The sequence below is a fragment of the Molossus molossus genome, unplaced genomic scaffold (assembly GCF_014108415.1).
Source record: "Molossus molossus isolate mMolMol1 unplaced genomic scaffold, mMolMol1.p scaffold_m16_p_13, whole genome shotgun sequence".
Classification (NCBI taxonomy): domain Eukaryota; kingdom Metazoa; phylum Chordata; class Mammalia; order Chiroptera; family Molossidae; genus Molossus; species Molossus molossus.
The window spans coordinates 10,513,721-10,531,786 of NW_023425348.1; the positions used below are offsets into that span (position 1 = coordinate 10,513,721).

The 18,066-nt window shown below is 50.5% G+C and overlaps 1 protein-coding gene across 5 annotated transcripts in view; it reads left to right on the forward strand.

The window, feature by feature from the left end:
• The window catches only part of RNF214 (ring finger protein 214), a 49,095-nt gene extending 33,656 nt beyond the window's left edge, over positions 1-15,439 (forward strand). For 2 of the 5 annotated variants that reach the window (XM_036257893.1, XM_036257894.1), the window contains 9 exons: positions 11,152-11,248; positions 11,427-11,515; positions 12,269-12,359; positions 12,512-12,610; positions 12,746-13,122; positions 13,242-13,374; positions 13,546-13,650; positions 13,936-14,031; positions 14,977-15,439. In XM_036257893.1, coding sequence (XP_036113786.1) covers positions 11,152-11,248; positions 11,427-11,515; positions 12,269-12,359; positions 12,512-12,610; positions 12,746-13,122; positions 13,242-13,374; positions 13,546-13,650; positions 13,936-14,031; positions 14,977-15,042 — 1,153 coding nt within the window. In that variant the 3' untranslated portion in view covers positions 15,043-15,439. Of the gene's footprint in view, positions 1-11,151; positions 11,249-11,426; positions 11,516-12,268; positions 12,360-12,511; positions 12,611-12,745; positions 13,123-13,241; positions 13,375-13,545; positions 13,651-13,935; positions 14,032-14,976 lie in introns of those variants that run through there. The other 3 variants (XR_004959204.1, XM_036257895.1, XM_036257897.1) reach the window with 3 other exon arrangements.
• Positions 15,440-18,066: the final 2,627 nt, after the last annotated feature.

An 18,066-nucleotide genomic window follows, 5' to 3' on the forward strand; every position in this document is an offset into this window, starting at 1 on the left:
ATATTTTCCTTTATGTCCTTTTGCATAGTTAAAATAGATGCCTTAAAGTTGTTACCTGCTTACTCTAACGTCTTGGTCACCTTGCACCCTTTTCCATTGGTTGCCTTTTTTCTTGACCAGGAGTTGGAATCGGAAGCATCATCCTAAATAAGAAACCAGCATAAAAGCTGCACACAGTATGATTATATTCAGATGAATTTCTAGAAAAGACAAAACCATAGTGAGAGAAAGTAGATCAGTGGTCCCAGTGGCTGAGTGAGGGACGGGCTTGACGGCCGTATGGTAGATCTGTTAGGCTTTGCAGACCTCACAGTCTCGTCACAACTGTTCAACTCTGCTGTGGCATGAAAACAGCAGCAGAAAATATGTAAACGAAATGAATGTGGCTGTGTTCCCAAATACTTTATTTACAAAAATAGGTGGCAGCCCGAATTTGCCCATAGGCTGTAATTTACCAACCCCTTCCCTTGCCTGTGGATCACGTTTTCTGTTTCTTATGTTGGTTACTTGGGACTACATCCTGAATGTTGTGAATAATACTTTGGATTCTGTTGTATTTTTTAAAGTCTTGGTTTAAAAACCGGTTGTGTTAGCAATCTATTTCCTTGGCTGGGCATAAATGCCATATTCTTGTTCAGTGGGCAGCAGCTGTGGTCTCTGTTCAGTTCAGTGATCTGTTTCTGGGTTCCTTCGAATCTTCTCTGAGCATCCACAGGTTCAGGGATCATCTAGGGGTTTGGACAGATTTATACAGAGTTTAGGGCTCACCATATGTGTTTTCTCATTTTGGGGATTTCTTTCTCATTTTCTAGCTCCCAATTTTATGGTAGCTCCAAACTTTTTTTTTTTTTCCAGTTTTTGAGGCAGTAACCCTGCAAGGTTGCTGTCTCAGGTTTAGCCATCAACATAGAGTTGTCTGGGGTTTGCCCTTGGACAGATGACCATTAAAAAAAACAAAACAGTAGCCCTGGGCTGGTCTTGCTCAGTGGTTAGATTATCAGCCCACGGACCAAAGAGTTGCGGGTGTGATTTCAGTCAAGGGCATGTACCTCCGTTGCAGTTTGTCCCCAGTCCTGGGTGGGGTTGTGTGGGAGGCAACCAGTCGATGTGGCTCTCTCACATGGATGTTTCTCTCTCTGCCTCCCTCCCACTCAGTCTGAAAATCAATGGAAAAATACCCTCAGGTGAGGACTAAAAACAAAACAAGGAAACCGGAAAGTACAGTGATGCCTACTTCTCCCGCTGGTGCCGGCTCCTGTTTGCTCTTCGTGCCTTCCAGCGGGTGCTCGGCTGGCCTCTGGGGCCTGCAGTGCCACCTGCGGGTGCTGTCTGGGAGGAGCCACGCTGCCCTTATGGGAAGCAGACCTCCCTAGATTTCATTTTCAGGGGGTTAACTCTGGCTGTATCAAGTTAGACGGGCCAAAATGCATAAATTGGTGTCAGGAGGACTGAGTTTCAGAAAAATGGGGGGAGGGCCTAATCTCCGTGGCTGAGGAGCCAGAGGAGGGGCATGCTGAGGCAGTGCGGTGTGATTGGTGGAGGAAGGGGGCGTGACGGTGAGGTGACTGCTGGAGTGGGGCAGGCGGGGCGGGGCTTTGGGCGTGGAGGTTGTAAATTCTTCTATTGTAGAGGAGAGAGGGAGAGAGGGAGAGAGGGAGAAAGGGAGAGAGAGAGAGAAAGACATGGATCAGCTGCCTTCCATCTGTGCCCCTAACTGGGTATTAAACCTGCAATCTGAGTATGTGCCTTGATGGGGAATCGAACCAGCAACCTTTTGGTGCATGGGATGATGCTCCAGGCAACTGAGCCACAGCTGCCGGGGCAATTCTTTTTGTTTTTGAACTCACTTTTGTGGAGATACACATTGTACATATGATAAAATTCACCCATTTTAAATGATGGGTTTTGACATATACAGTCATGTAACTAGCACCCCAATCATGGTATAAAATGCTCCCACTATCCCAGAAGGTTCTTTTAGCGCTCTTCGGACTCCACTGCCGACGCCACCTGCAGCCATTGGCACACTGACCTGCTTTCTCTCCCTGCGGCTGTGGCTTTTCTAGAACCTCACGGAGACAGTTCTGCAGCATATAGTCTTCTGTCTGTCTGTCTGCCAGGATAGAACTCTTTGATTCGTCCATGTTGTTGCATGCATATATCAATAATTTATCCTTTACTGATGAGAAGTCTGTTACAAAATTATACGGATTACTTTGTGTACTCACTGTTCGATGGACATTGGGGTTGTTTCCATTGTTTGTCTGTTATAACGATGCTCTGAATGTCCAAGTACAGTCTGTGTGTGGACGGTTTTCTTTGCGCCTGGGTCGGTGCCACCTGGGCGCGGGAGTGCTGGGCTGTGCCGCCTGGCTGCCCGGGCGCCAGCGTTCTCCTCGCGCTGTGCTGCTTCGCGGTCACTCCCTGTCGCCGCCAGGACCGGTGTTGCTGGTCTCGTCAGTGCCGGCCATTTTAATAAGTATTTAGTGATGCCTCGTGATTTTAATTTGAATTTCCCTAATGACTATTGATGTAGAGCATCTTTTCATGTCCTCATCTGCCATTTGTCATTTAGAAAGAAGGATCTATTTTACCCATTTGAAAAAAGCATGTTGTTTTCTTGAGTATTTTTTTACTTAATAGTCCTTTTATCAGATAGGTGGTGTGCACATATTTTCTCCCAATCTGTGACTTAAGTGCCTTTGCATTTTATACCACTGTCTTTTGAAATGCAAATGTTTAAATTTTGATAAAGTTCTGTTTACCTTTTTTTTAAAAATTTTTCTTTATTGATTTTAGAGAAAGAGGAAGGGAGAGGGAGATAGAAACATCAATTGGCCACCTCCTGCATGCCCCCCACTAGGGTTTGGGCCCACAACCTGGGCGTGTGCCCTGATCGGGAATTGAACTGGTGACCTCTTGGTGCAGGGTCGATGCTCAACCACTGAGCCACAATGGCCGGGCTGTTTACCTTATTTTCTTTCATGTTTCACACAGTCTGTGTCCCAAGAAATCTTTGCCTAACCCAAAGCAAACATCAATTTAGTTAGAAAAATCACGTTTACATTTTTGTAAGTGCCTTTAATGAAAGAAGCTTAATTCATCTGTCTACTTTGGCATTTACTCTATTGCAGTATGTTGTTTGGTTAAATTACGTGAAGAGAATCTGGTAATAAACACAGATCTGTAGTTAGAAAAGTTTGTGCCCCAGAACTCGACAGGTGGTAGTTTCTTAAAGGCTAGTTGCATCGTGTGCTCTGAAACCATCGTGTGTTTTTGCCTGTCACAGTACAGCCCACTGGCCGCCTTGGGCTTGAGCGGGTCTTCTCAGTATGTTGTGCAGGGAGGAGAACCTCCGCCTCTGCTCTGTAGCTTCAGCACCTGAGGCCTGTGCACTGAGTTGACAAGAGACAGAATAGTAGGAAAACCAGGGTTCACATGTGCACCGTGATGCTGTGGGAGAGCTCAGTGAGGAGCACCTCAGAGGGCGGCTCGGATCTGGGCTCACGTACCACCTCAACAGGCGAGGTAGAGGCGAGGACGCGCTGCTGGCTAGCACACGCCTTCTTAGGGAGAGCGGGCCCCCGGGGGCTCTGCGAGGGCAGGTGGTCTTCAGGAGAACGGACGGATAGAAGGTTTGGGACAGTATTTGTCTGTACAGGTACGAGTGACTTTTCTGTCTCTTTTGGGGCCCTAAGCTCCCCTGGAGAAGGGCTTTAGGGTGGTTTTCATTGGTATTCTCTCTGCTCAGAGGAGACCTTCCCTAAGAGGACTTTGATAGCCTTGGTCCCAGAATTTGCTCCTCAGTCAGACAGAGGACGCTCCCAGACGCTTTTTTTCTGCCTCTGTTGAATCTCAGTTGTCTTCAGCTTAAGATGATCTTTCTACCAGTTCTGGGTTACAGGTGGGTCCCAGTGTCAATTGGGTAACAGTGCATTCATTGATAATTTGGAAAACATTGGTTCAGTGTCACTCAGATCTTCCAAGTGTTGACACATTTTATTTTATGATATTTAAAGAATCACATTAGTTTGTAGCAGTGATTTTCAACCTTCTTCATCTCGTGGCACCCATAACTAATTACTAACATTCCACGACACACCAAAAAGTATATTTTTTGCTGATCTGACAAAAAAATAAGTATAATTTTGATTCATTAACTGGACAGCTATTATTGGGTTGGCTGTTGTCATTTTTCAGTTTCACAGTCTAAGGGAAAGAGGTCAGTGCCCTGACTAACTAGTCAGGTGTCGCATGTTTGAGAAGTTCTTGCTGCTCACCGGGTGGGATCGCTGCTTCATGTCACTGTTGACTCATCAGGGTGCTCTGGACAGCAGTGGGGAGCCCTCGAGCTTCCGTGGCTGGTGCAGATCTTCAAACGTCTAAGTTTTGCTTCAAAGCATGAATTTTATTGTTCACAATACTGTCAGTTGTTTTCTTGGAAATAACAAGAGTTCTTCATTTATTTTCAAGAGTATGTCTGCTCCGTTCTCAAGTTCAAATACCCACAGTTTGTCTCTCGGTTGTTCTTTAACGTGAAATGGTATCCCCAGGGAAAAGGTTAGTTCGGCTCCCAACTCAGATGGTCTCACAAGTTTTTTTCCTTGAGGTAACCATTGTACTTTGGCAGGTAGCATTTAATAAAATGAGAATATTAAAAAGATTTTTATGTAAAGGTTGAGATTTGTTTGTTTTTTTGTTAATCCATCACCCGAGGATATCATTCCATTGATTTTTTTTTTTTTTTTTTTAGAGAGAGTGGAAGGGAGGGAGCGAGACAGAGAAATATCATTGTGAGAGAGACACAGTGATTGGTTGCCTTCCATACAATCCCGCCGGGGGCTGGAGTCCTGCAACCTAGGTACATGCCCTTTGGTCCGCAGTCCGATGCTCTAACCACTGAGCCAAACCAGCAAGGCCTAAGGGTGGAGATTTAATAAAATATTTTTAAATGTTCCTTCCTTACCACCCCCCCACCTCACCACTGCAGGTGTGTGTCAGTGAAGAATACAGTGGTCAATGATACAATTTGATGCCACTGCCTTGATTTTGTATGGCTGATGTTTTTATCCACTACAGCTGTTATACTGTAAGTGCACTGTGAGAATCAGCACAGTGGCTCTAGGGTAAGTCATGAGATTCAAAAGGTTATTTAACTTGGATCAGAAACTTGGATGCTCTTCACTTGTGTTTGTTGCCGAGAATATGCACACATTGCCCGGCTGGTGTGGCTCAGTGGCTGAGCGTTGACCCTGCACCAAGAGGTCGTTGGTTTGATTCCCGGTCAGGGCACATGCCCAGGTTGTGAGCCTGATCCCCAGTGGGGGGCGTGCAGGAGGCAGCCAGTCGATGTTCTCTCTCATCAATGTTTCTCTCTCTCTCCTTCTCCCTTCCTCTCTTGCTAAAAATCAATAAAAAGGGGGAAAAAAAAAACCAAATAAATAGAATTAAAAAATAAAAAAAGAATGCACACACAGTGTCATCTTTGGTGATCAGTTGGCGCCAGCACTAGATGAATATAAATGTTTACTTGTCAATCAAAGTTACAGATTCCACAGATGAAATCGTAACTACGTTCTTCGAATCTGCAGCAGACTCTTTAACTTACGAATTGCTGTGCCCCTGGAAAGGGGCGTTGCCGACGTGTCCTCCAGCAGGCGTGTCGCGGGCCGCGGTGCGAGGCTGTGCTCCCCAGGGACCGCGTGCCGCTTGGGTGCTTCAGTGCTGGTTGGCATCCAGTTTGAAAGGCTTTAACGACTTTTTAAGTTTTAAAGAAGGCATCACATCTGTTTTTAAAACATTCGATTCCTTTTCCTTTAAATTGTGAATGATGGGTCTCAAAATGTCATGGTCAATTATTGGCACAATATAATTAGAAAATGTCCTGTTGCTTAAGATGGAAGAAAGTAAGTTGGTAACATCCATAACGTCGAGAGAAAGATGGCTTTGGCATATTTTGGTTTCTTACTTACAGTTTTGTCCAGTTTCTTTGGCGTAGACTCTTCCCTGAGTCGGGTACCCTAGGTCGGTTTCATTACTTTTAGAAGTTCAATGGGTGCATTGCAGCTGTGGGTTGAGGAAGTGAGTTTTCTGATCTCCCTTTTTTGAGTCAGTGATTCATTTTTAAATATAAGAGAAAAATGACAAACAATAAAGTATACTTGTTTTGCCTGGCTGGTGTGGCTCAGTGGATTGCGCCCCATGGACTTGGGGCACGTGCCTGGTTTGTGGGCTCGATCCCCAGTAGGGGGCGTGCAGGAGGCATCCAATCGATGTTTCTTACATCAATATTTCTCTCTCTCTCTCCCTTCCTTTCTTTCTAAAAAACCAGTAAAAACATTTTTTTAAGTACTTGTTTCTGCCAAGATGCATGAAGAACTTTGAAATTTTACAGTAATGATTTATTGGGCAATAATGAGATTATAGAGATTATAGCAAGTATTACCAAAGATCGCTAGGAGGAGCACCACAGAAAAATTGAGAAAGAAAAAATTGAGAGATTAAAATACACCCTACACCTACCTTAGGAAATGCTAGAAAACAGCATAGAAGCATACGTTCCATGAGCCATCAAAGCGATGATATTACCCCTTGTCATGTGGTCTCAGGAAAACTCCATCGTAGACCCAGGAAGAATGAGGGTGGAAAAGGCAAACAAAGTCCGTGTTACTAGGAAAGGAGTATTTGCTTCATATACCAGGCCGCCGAGGGCGTCAGGGACCAAGAACCGCCTGTGAACCGCTGTTCTAGATGATTCCCTTCACACCCAGGTCTCTGTCCCTGTGCTAGTGCACTGCCGTTCGTGTCCCTGGCCCAGACCGCCGCGTGCTGGCTTGGACCTCCAGTGCCCGCTCCCGAGCTTGGTGCCTCTACCTCTTCGGCATTTGCACGTGCTATTTGTTCTGCCCCAAGTATCCGTGTTTTTGTTAACTCAGAAAACTACTAGATTGTGAGCTTATTGGGGGCAGGTACTGGGTACCTTATATACCCAGATTTTAGCATAGTGCCTGTCACTAGGCTGCTCAGTAAATGTTGTTAAATTAACTCAAAGAATTCTAGCCTCATAACAGTAAATTTGCAGTTCATCCCAGGGTAAATTTTTTTTCTGCTTTGTATCTGATCTTACTCGTTCTGTATTGGTTTGTATTAGCTTCAGATTCAGAGAAAGGGATTTCGTAAACTACCCCACATTCAGGACAGCCAACCCTGATATATTAACTCACCCGGTAGTTTTTGTCTGTCTCCTTTTGCCTTGCCTAGGGAGTAATGTATTCTGAAAGGAAGGTGTTTTGGACTCACTGGCTTAATTTTTAGCTCTCTCTCTGGCTATTGAGGATATCACAAGATACTTAGCATCTGCTTCTCTTTGTTAAAATCCTCTAATTTCCACCACCACTAATGGTGGAACCAGCATATACTGCATGTTTTCATTTCTCTGAAGGAAGATGTTCTAACGTCCATATAACTAGCATTTATTAAGTTCTTAACTGTATGCCCGACTGCTCTAAGAGTATTACGTATTTAACTCATTTAATCAGATAGCTCTATGAGAGGCAGATTCTTTTTTTATTCCACTTTACTCCAGCAGAATAGGGCACAACAAGTAATAGGGGCTGCATGTTAACTCAGTGTTGCTTTGGTCCACAGGCCGTGGACATGGAAGTAGCTTCCTCTCGAATCTGAACGTGTCACTTGTATCACTAACCTGTGTGAGTGCATGTGCACAGGCGCTCATTATAGAATAGTTATCATTGTGAAATTGAAAATAACTTCAGAAAATACCTAAATAAATAGTATATGTGGATAGTTATTTAAAAATTACATTTTTGAAAATACATGAGGCTCGAAGAGTAAGATAAAAATCACAGTCTTTGAGAAACGTAATGAATTTGTATATTATATATATATATATATATATATATGTAAAAGACTGGGAAGAAGTATAATAAGGGTTCTTTGTTAGTAGTGTAATTGTGAGAAATTGAGTTAAAAATACTCTTAAAATAACATGTTTTGGACACATCCCATGTTCTAGGCACTATATAAATTCTTTATGTGTGTTTTCTCGGGGAACTCTCCCCTGAACCCCATGCTGTAGGTACTACTCGTTTTTCAGAAGAAACTGAGGCCTAGAAAGACGAACTTATCTAGGGTAGTACAGGCAATAAATAGAAGAGTTGGAACGTCTATGTTATATTCTTTATGTTTTATATTTGTAAAACTTCTTATAATTTGTATTATTTACCTGATCAGAAACAAAATTAGCCCTGGCCGGTTTGGCTCAGCGGTTAGAGCGTCGGCCTGCGGTCCTGAGAGACCCGGGTTCGGTTCCCGCTAAGGGCACGTACTTCGGTTGCAGTTTGTCCCCGGCCCTGGTCGGTTGTGCGGGTGGCAGCCACTCGATGTGTTCCTTTCGCATCGATGTTTCTCTCTCTCTCTCTGTTCCTCTCTCTCCCTCCCACTCTACCTGAACAAAAAATGGAAAAATGTCCTCCGGTGAGGATTAAAAAAAAACAAAAACAAAAAAAAAGAAACAAAATTAACTTATGCAATATGCAGAATGGGGACCTCCGGCCAGTCAGGCTTGTGCAGTGTTAGGTGGTTCGTCTGAGCTGCCGGCCCCGGAACCAGCTGTGCAGAGCAGGGGCGCGGGCTTGAGAAATCGGACCCGGCGCAACAGGCCCACGCTCAGCGCGGTCGGCTCGTCCCGCCGGCTTCATCTTTCCTTGTCGGCCAGCTGCTGTGTGGAGCTCGCTTTCTGCTGCGTGGGTTGCAGGTAGCCGGTCCCCTTTAGTGAAGTGAAATCCGAAGCGTGTCACAGTCCAGTTACATACCAGGCCAAGCATTTTGTGGTTGTTGAAGGTGTTTGCGAGCAGCTGTGGTGGTGCCAGTGGTCCCTTTCGTCTTGCTGATGCCAGTGTGGTGGCTGTGGCCGAGTGCCCAAAGGGAAAGCTTGTTGTTGGTCTGTTTTGTTTTGTTTATTTATTTACTGAGGAAGAGAGAGAGAGAGAAACATCGATGTGAGAGAGACATCAACTGGTCGCCACCCACACGACCCAACCAGGGCCGGGGACAAACTGCAACCGAGGTACGTGCCCTCAGCGGGAACCGAACCCGGGTCTCTCTGGACCACAGGCCGACGCTCTAACTGCTGAGTCAAACCGGCCAGGGCAGGAAAAACTTTTTGTGTGTGTATGAATATGTGGATGTCTTCATGGGCATGGTAGGAGGATTTTTTAAATATAAATATTTATCTGTAGTTGACAAATGTATTTAATGAAGTTAAAGATATTGGTAAGCATCTGTAATCTTCAAGAATAACATTGATTGAAGAAGGCAACTGTAATGTTTTTCTACGATTATCCCATCGTCAAAGAGTGGCTAGTAGGCTAAAGAGATAATTGATTGACCCCTAAACATATTTTACGTATTCCTGTGGTTAGAGAATTTTGACACCTCATATATATGTTTTTAAAAAAAATTTTTTTCTTTATTGATTCTAGAGAGAGAGGAAGAGAGAGGGAGAGAGAGAGAGATGAGAGAGAACATCAATTGGTTGCCTCCTACATGCCCCCTACTGACTGGGGACTTGGCCCACAACCTGGGCATGTGCCCCGACCGGGAATTGAACCAGCAACATCTTGGTGCATGGTCGACGCTCAACTACTGAGCCACACAGGCGGGGTAACACCTCATCTATTTTTTAACTTGAGGAATTTGTGTTGTAGCAGGAAAACACATCTACTATAAACCTTTGTCTGAAGAACTGTCAGAGAATTTTTCCTCTGGCAAGAAGTTAATTTGAGGACAACACATGGGGATTAAGGAGGAACATGTCCCCCTAGTCATTTCTGTGACATTAAGTAGAGCTTGTCAGGAGAGGGGCAGACTCACATCAGTGAGTCAGTGAATGTGTGTGTCATGCGCGCACACCCCCCCCCCGTACTTTACCTGGGAAGTAGCAAACGGGGATGTGTGGGGGATTGGGTCAGGTGAAACGGATGTGGCATTGGGTCAGGTGACAGAGGGCAGAGACGGCAACAGTGTAAGTGCATCGCTGCCTTTGAGCATGTAAGGCCACTGACAGAAGAGGAACAAAACTCTCTCTCGCTGAAGAAAACTGGGAACATTCTATTTATTTTTTTTATTTTAATATGTTTTTATTGATTTTTTTTTTTAGAGTGAGAGGAGGGGAGAGAGATAGAAACATCCATGTGAGAGAGAAACATCAATCAGCTGCCTCCTGCACGCCCCCTACTGGGGATCGAGCTGGAAACCTGGGCATGTGCCCGACTGGGAATCGAACTGGGACCTTGCAATCCATCAGACGATGCTCTATCCACTGAGCCACACGGGCCGGGCAAAACTGGCAACATTTTAAAGATGTAACTGTCTTCAACCTTCTAATTTTCACCTTTTTAAAATAATTTAAACTTTCCCGTATTATTCTGTCCAGTGACCTGGGTAATCCTGTTGCTTCCAGCCATACAACGTATCACAGTCAAGTGCAACATAAGGAATTTCTTCTGCTGGCTCTGTTCCTTTATCGGCAGCTTTAGTCCTGAGCAGGGTGCTTGATGCGCACAGCCTGGGAGCCCCTCGGCACTGGACAGACACCGTCCTCCTCATCCGGAGTGGATTACGCTCCAGGGCTGGGGGGGGTCGGAAGGGAGGGGACTGAGGGGAATGAGGGTCCTGAAGTGTGACGAGATCTCTTCCTTCTGAAGAACGTCCACTGTAGCTAAGAAACAGCAACGTCTAGTTCAGTGACTGTGCGCTTAGCAGCGAGTCAGAGGCTGGTGTTAGTGCGCCCGTCCGCCCGCCTTCCCGGCACCTGCACTGAAAGATGGGCTGCAAGTGGGGGCCGCGGTGGCCCAGCCCTCCTGAGCGCAGGACTCCCCCCTTCACGGGGTCTTGGCTCTGAGTCTCTTCCCTGCTCTGCGGGGCCTTACTTCAGCAAGTGGAGACGTGAACATTTTTACTTTCAAACTTCACTTGCCTTTGTGCGCTTACAGACTAGTGTAGACATTGTTTGTCTGTAGAGGTGATGCTTAGCGCGGGGCGTCCTGTGACGCCCTTGGCGGGCCCGTTTGGGCTTCGCTTTCCTTGGTGTCTTCCCCTTAGTCGTGTTCGTGGCTCCCTGTCTTGCAGAGAGGTGTGGGAGATGGAGCTGGACAGACTCAAGAATCAGGATGGCGAAATAAACCAGAACATTATGGAGGAGACAGAACGGGCCTGGAAGGCAGAGGTGAGGAGGACAGTTGCCGGACTGAGGGCCTCCGTTTTGGGCTCCGGACGGCACATACTTTGGTCTATAGTGTTGCACCCCTGAGCCGTGTAAGTGTTATACCACATAGCCCTGAGCATTTGTTTGAAGTAAGCTTCGTACATGTACATTAAACAGAGTGTGTGTGTGGTGTTCTCAGATCTTATCCCTAGAGAGTCGGAAAGAGTTGCTGGTGCTGAAGCTGGAAGAAGCGGAAAAGGAGGCAGAGCTGCACCTCACGTACCTCAAGTAGGTGTCCCGGCCCAGCCGGTCCTGGTCCTGGAGTTCTGTGGGTGTTTCCTTTATTGATTTTAGAGAGGAAGGGAGGGGGGAGGGAGAGACATCGATGAGAGAGAACATTGGCCGCCTCCTGCACGCCCCCCACTGGGGATCGGGCCCACAACCTGGGCATGTGCCCTGACTGGGAATCGAACTGGTGACCTCTCAGTGCAGGGTCGACGCTCAGCCACTGAGCCACACTGGCTGGGCTGTTTGTTTTTTAAGGTTTGAAACCCTAGGCCAGCTAATCGGGCACTGACTGTACATCTCGGGCCTCTCGAGGCCTCTCTGACTGCAGTACTAATTGCTCCATGATTTCTCTTTCTGTTTCCTAACCTCCTCATTCTCTGCCTCTCCCTTTCTGCAGTTTTATAGTTTTGCATTTCCTATTGTATTATTGAAAAACAGTATCTTTTACGCTGTTGAAGTGTAACAAGTACCCTTTGAGACTTGCTTCTTACACAGTCATTTCTCCTCTTTTTGCTACGGAATCTGGAGGCCCCTGTGCACGAAAGACCCTGTGTCGTGGTGGGTTCTCTTTCTCCACACTTGGCTGGAAAGAAGCTGGTGTTGCAGTGGGGCAGACGGCCTCACTCCTTGGCCCTCTCTGGCGTCGGGTTCGACCTCTTCTCTCAGGTCCACTGGCCAGTTACTGCTGTGCTCCCAGAGCGTTGGGAGTTAGGTTTTCTTTCATTCTGTAAATTCCTGTTGGTTTCTTGAAAGGTCAACTCCCCCAACACTAGACACAGTCCGTTCCAAACAGGAGTGGGAGACCAGGCTGAATGGAGTTCGGATGATGAAGAAGAACGTGCGGGTAAGCGGAGTGGGGTCGGCAGGCTGCGTTCCTCTTGCTCAAACCCCGTGGTGGTGAGGAGGGCGCCGCTCCCTCTGCTCCCTTCCGGCGGGTGGAGGGCCTCTCTGGGGGCGCTCAGCCGGCAGTCAGGGCAGTGCTCCCCCCACCACCAGGACCAGTTCAATAGCCACATCCAGCTGGTGAGGAACGGGGCCAAGCTGAGCAGCCTCCCTCAGATCCCCACGCCCACTCTGCCGCCTCCCCCCTCAGAGGTAAGCCTTTCTGTGACTTGTCTCTTTAAGAAGATGCTGGTTTTGTTACTACATTATTACTGGTTTTATTTGATATAAGAGTTGCTCGTTGATTTCTTCCTTTCTCTTTGGTCCTCTGTCTCTTTCCCTCTACAGACAGACTTCATGCTTCAGGTGTTTCAGCCCAGCCCCTCTTTGGTTCCTCGGATGCCCTTCTCCATTGGGCAGGTCACGATGCCCATGGTTATGCCCAGTGCAGATCCTCGTTCCTTGTCTTTCCCCATCCTGAGTCCTGCCCTTTCCCAGCCCAACCAGCCGTCCCCACCCCTTCCTGGCTCCCAAGGGAGAAGTAGCCCTGGCCTGGGTTCCCTTGTCGGCTCCCACGGTCCACACGTGCCCCCCGCCGCCTCCATCCCGCCTCCCCCAGGCCTGGGCGGTGTCAAGGCTTCTGCTGAAACTCCCCGGCCCCAGCCAGTCGACAAACTGGAGAAGATCCTGGAAAAACTGCTGGCCCGGTTCCCACAATGCAATAAGTACGCGTCTTCAGGGCTGACTTTAAAAAACTTGCCGGATGAATTTGTGGGCTCGAGGGGGAGAGGCCTGTGGCTGTTTCCCAGGAGTGGAGCCTAGAATCGCTCTCCTCCCTTCCTAGGGCGCAGATGACCAACATCCTGCAGCAGATCAAGACGGCACGCACCACCATGGCAGGCCTGACCATGGAGGAGCTGGCGCAGCTGGTGGCCGCGCGGCTGGCCGAGCACGAGCGAGTGGCCGCGAGCGCGCAGGTGGGCGGGCCGGGCTCCACCCGGGGGTGCTGGGGAGCGGCAGCTGCAGAGACACCCGGGAGGCGAGCAGCCCTATAGCTGGGCACCCTCTTCCTCCAGGGCCGGGAGCTGCGTGAGCTCTGTGTCCGCACTGTCGCTCACTCTCCTTCCTCTCCCCCGTCTCGCCCACAGCCACTTGGTCGGATCCGGGCCTTGTTCCCCGCTCCGCTGGCCCAGATCAGTACCCCAATGTTCTTGCCTTCTGCACAAGTCTCATATCCTGGAAGGTCCTCACATGTAAGGCTCGTTTTCTTTGAAGACTAGGATGTGAAGGTGGGGCGATGTCAGCAAGGGGGGCGGGCTCGCAGACAGAGTGTAGGAAGGAACGCGACCCCAGCAGCCGGTGGCCGGCAGCACCGCTGGGGAAGTGTAAGTACTTCTGGCAGGAAGCTGTATTTGAACCTCAGTTTCTTCTGGTGTGAAATCTTTTCACTACGTGGGAACAGGAGGCGGAACCGCGCACCGAAGGCAAGGAGACCCAGAGGTCCCGCCTTCTCACTGCCGCCCCCCTCTGCTCTGCAGGCTGCCGCCGCCTGCAAGCTGTGCCTCATGTGCCAGAAGCTCGTGCAGCCCGGCGAGCTGCACCCGATGGCCTGCGCCCACGTGCTGCACAAGGAGGTGGGTGCCGCTCCGCGCTTCCCACGCCGCGCCCAGTGCCGAGCTCGTCCTCAGCGTCCGCCCGTGAGGTGGTTAGCAGGCTGAGACGTCAGCAGAGTCCAGGACACGGCAGCTAGGTCTCCCCGCCTCTTCCCCGTCCCGTGGGCTCACAGCAGCTCACACTGGGGCACGAGCCGGTCGCTCCCTGGAGAAGCGGACAGGAAGAGACGCGTATCTGACTGCTGTTTCAGTGTAGCGCTGTCAGGACACTGCTTACATGAGGGGAGGGAAGACCCTGACATGGGATCAGGAACGCCGCTGGCAGTCGGAGCTCGGAGGCCTGCGTGCTAGAGGTTATCTTTCCAGACGGACAGATTACCCAGAGCTACGGGTCTTAGCAGCAGGGCGGCTCCCTTTTTGCTTTTTTATTTTGTTCATTTTGTTTCAACAAGAGGTAGAAACTGAATTTACATTTAACTTCTTGGTAAGGGGAAAATCCTGAATAAGACCTCAGGGTTGCTTGGCCGGTGTGGCTCAGTGGACTGAGTGCCGTCCCGTGGACTGCGAGGTCCCAACTTGGCTCCCGGTCAGGGCACAGGCCTGGGCTCCGGGCGTGACCCCAGTAGGGGGCGTGCAGGAGGCAGCTGATGGATGTTTCTCAAAACGATGTTTCTATCTATCTCTCAAAAAATTAATAAAAACATTTTAAAAAAATGTTAGGGTTGTGTGTATTAGGAGATGGAAGCTCATCTCCGCCTGAGTGGATCCTAAGGGGCCTAGATAGTCAACAGGAAGCTGCTTCCCACTGTCACTAGCAGATTGTAACGTTCTCTGTGAAACAGCAGGTGCACCCACTCCAGAGGGCCTTGGGGTGACTTAGTAAAGTCCTCAGACCCACCGAGCTGTGACAGCTCTCCCCTTCCCTGTCTCCAGATGAACCTGAGGTGTGTCTCTCTTTCCTTCCAGTGTATCAAGTTCTGGGCCCAGACCAACACAAATGACACTTGTCCCTTCTGTCCAGCTCTTAAATGACAGACCTGACTGGGGAAGAGGAAGAAGAGAAGCCGGTGGGAACAGGAAGCGCGGGTTCAAGATTTCTAAAACTCTATATTTATACAGTGACGTGTACTCATGCCTTGTACATTTTTATTATATAGGTGATGTGTGTATAGAAAGTCTGTATTCAAATGTTCGTAAATGAAAGTATGTATATTATGCAGAAATGGCCTGTCCCCTTCAGCTTGCAACTCCTTGGGGGATGCAGATTGTAGCTAAGATGATACTTAGTTTGGCCTTGAAGTTATGATACTCCTGCCTACGGCTGTTTTCAAATACAATATAAAAACCGTTCGGAAGCTGCTGTTGGGCTGAGGCTGTGCTGCTTTGATCTGGCTCGACCCCCGGTCCATCTCTGAAGGCCGTGTGCAGACCTGGCCCGGTGCGCGCCGCCGTCCGCCGCCGCCTTGCCGCAGAAAGGCATGGAAGCCGGTGTGGTCAGGCAGCTCTCCAGATGGACGGGTGCGGCTGAGGACAAATGGAGCCCTAACAGTTTGACTTTTCACTGAGTCTTTTACTGTGTTAATGCTCATTTTTTGTACATAGGCTTTAGGTTTACAGAATACTCTGTTTCACAACAGCAGAATTCACAGTCGAAGAACAACATAACCGGGCCTCACTTCCCCATGTCTTCACAATCCTCTGTTCACCTACTTCCCAGACAGCCGGCCCTTTAGGAACTGGCACAACCTCCAGGTCTCCTCTGGCGAGCCCCGTGTGCCGCCGGCTCGCCCACTCGGGGAGCCCTCACCGCTCCCCCGCTCCGGCCCCCGCCCAGCCAGCCCTCCCCGGAAGGTTACGGCAGTGGTTCACAGCCGGTTGTCGGGCCTCGGGTGAGCTCCAGGCAGGCCTGGGGGAGGAGGATTCTGCAAAATCACCTCCAGGACGCTCCCGGGACGCTGGGCTCCCAGTGTTGAAGCAGGAGAGCTCGGGGGGCGTTTTTCCTGCCCGGGGGAGGTGGAGACCAGCTCTGTGAAGGGAGGCTGGGCCGGAGGGTCGGGAGGCGCCCACCTGCCGCCTGCACCGAGCACGCAGGTCTGTGCCAGAGGAGCCGGGCTCTTGGAGCTCCCCCCTCCCTGTCTCTCCTTCACTGAACGGAAGTGGCTTCCGCTCGCTCCTCTTTTGGAATTAAACAGCTAGAAACTAAGTGTTAATTTATAAAACACAAAGCTCCAGTGGAGGCCATGGTTAGATCACCCACAGCGGATGTTTCCTGTCCGGGACCCGGGGGGGCTCGTGCTAGCAACGCGTGGGGCAGCCAGAGGGCCCCTTTGGGTCCACCGCACTCTGTTGTCACTCTGCCCTTTCGTCCTCGCCTGTCAGCACAGGGACACGCTCTTCCTCTTCCCCGTCTCACTCGCCCCGTTTACTGGCCGGCTTCAGTGTAGGCAGCGGGGTCTCCCTGCAGTGGCCCGAGTACTCCCCTCCTAGAGGTCAGGTGGCCCACTCTCGTGTCTCCAGGGTGGTGGCTGTCGTGACCAGGGGGTGTGGCACCGTGGAGACGGCCCCTCTGCTCCTTCACTTGCCAGGGGGTTCGCTTTACATCTCGTAGCCTGAAGACCCCTCAGCTTCGCAGCACCCCTGGGCCGCCTGCAGCTGCTTTCTGTATCCCCTAAACTTAGAAATGAGAAGCGGGTATAAAGAATGCCCTGTTTCTTTCCCACAGATCTTTGAAGCCAGAGGGGGAGAGGGAGGAGGTGGGCCCAAGTCGAGGCCCTCGAGAGCCAGCTGGCAGGGGACCGTGGTTGGAGGGTCGTGCTCGGGGCCTCGTCGTCATTCTCTCCTTTCTGCTCAGGATCCATCAGAAAGCAGCACTGAGGTTGGGCCAGCCTCGTTTTCCCTTTTCCTCTGCCCCCTGGCCCGCGGTGGCGAGGGCCATGCAGACCAACGGGGGGGCCCTGGGACCTCCCCGTCCCAGTGAGGAGGGGACAGTCGTTTCTCAGGAGTAGGATTTGAAAATGAGAGAGCATACGTATTTTTACAAGCGAGACGCGTGGTCAAGATGTTCTCTTCACACTTGGAGTTTATAGTGTAGGGCAGAAAGGAGGTGACTGTAAAGAGAAAGGCGTTTTCTCTGGAAGGAAGTGGGCAGTGGGGGACTCGCCGCTGGGGCTGGGCTTGTGCCCTGGGAGGCGCTGGGGAAGCCGGTTCCCCACGTGGCTGGGAGTAGAGCAGAGAGGCACTTCCCTCTCCCGGCGCAGTTCTGGGGGTTTTGACGCCGTGAGCCCCTGGCTGGGCGTGGACAGGCTCTGCCATTCTTCCTGCCCGGCTCGGTGGTGGTGGGGGTCCCGCCAGCCACGCAGCGCCGGGTGGAAACACTGCCCTTCGCTCGCTGGTGATGGCCTTGGGCAGCCGGCTGAGGCCGGGATTCCCGAGGCCCCTGCGGCGCCCTCTCCCCCCTCAGGTAACTGCACCCAGCAGCCCCACACCTGGGTGCTGACCTAGGCGTGGGACCCAGGGGTACACGAGGGAAACTCGGGAGGCTCTGCCCACTGACCCTGGTGCCACGGTCGACTGTGTTAGACCCGATGGGAGATGGACTTGGTCCCCAGCACTTAGTCCCAGAACCCGCCTGGGCACCCAAGTCCTGTTGGGAGTGGGGGGTGGAGGGCAGGGTGGAGGAAAGGACGGTCCGGAGGAGCTCTGGTGAAGAGAAGGGAGGCCCCGAAGGCGGGGGTGCGAGATCAGCAAGCCCCGTGCCCCTGACACTGGGTGACACTTGTGCCCCCGCGGGACGCCTCGCCAGCCCAGTGGGGGGTGAGCACGGGGCGAGAAGGCAATGGGGCAGCTCGGTGGTGTTACGGGAGCAGGAGGCAGTCAGGCGGGAAAGGGGCGTCCCCCTAGGGCTGCAGAAGGAATCTGCGGGATCCTGCTCTCGGATCACCAGGTGGAGGAGATTCCGGTCTGTCCTTACACCTCCGCTGCGGCGCTCCGGACACGAGGGGTGGGGAGGGAGAGACCGGTGGCCAGGAAGACGGACCAGCCCTGCTCCGCTGCCCC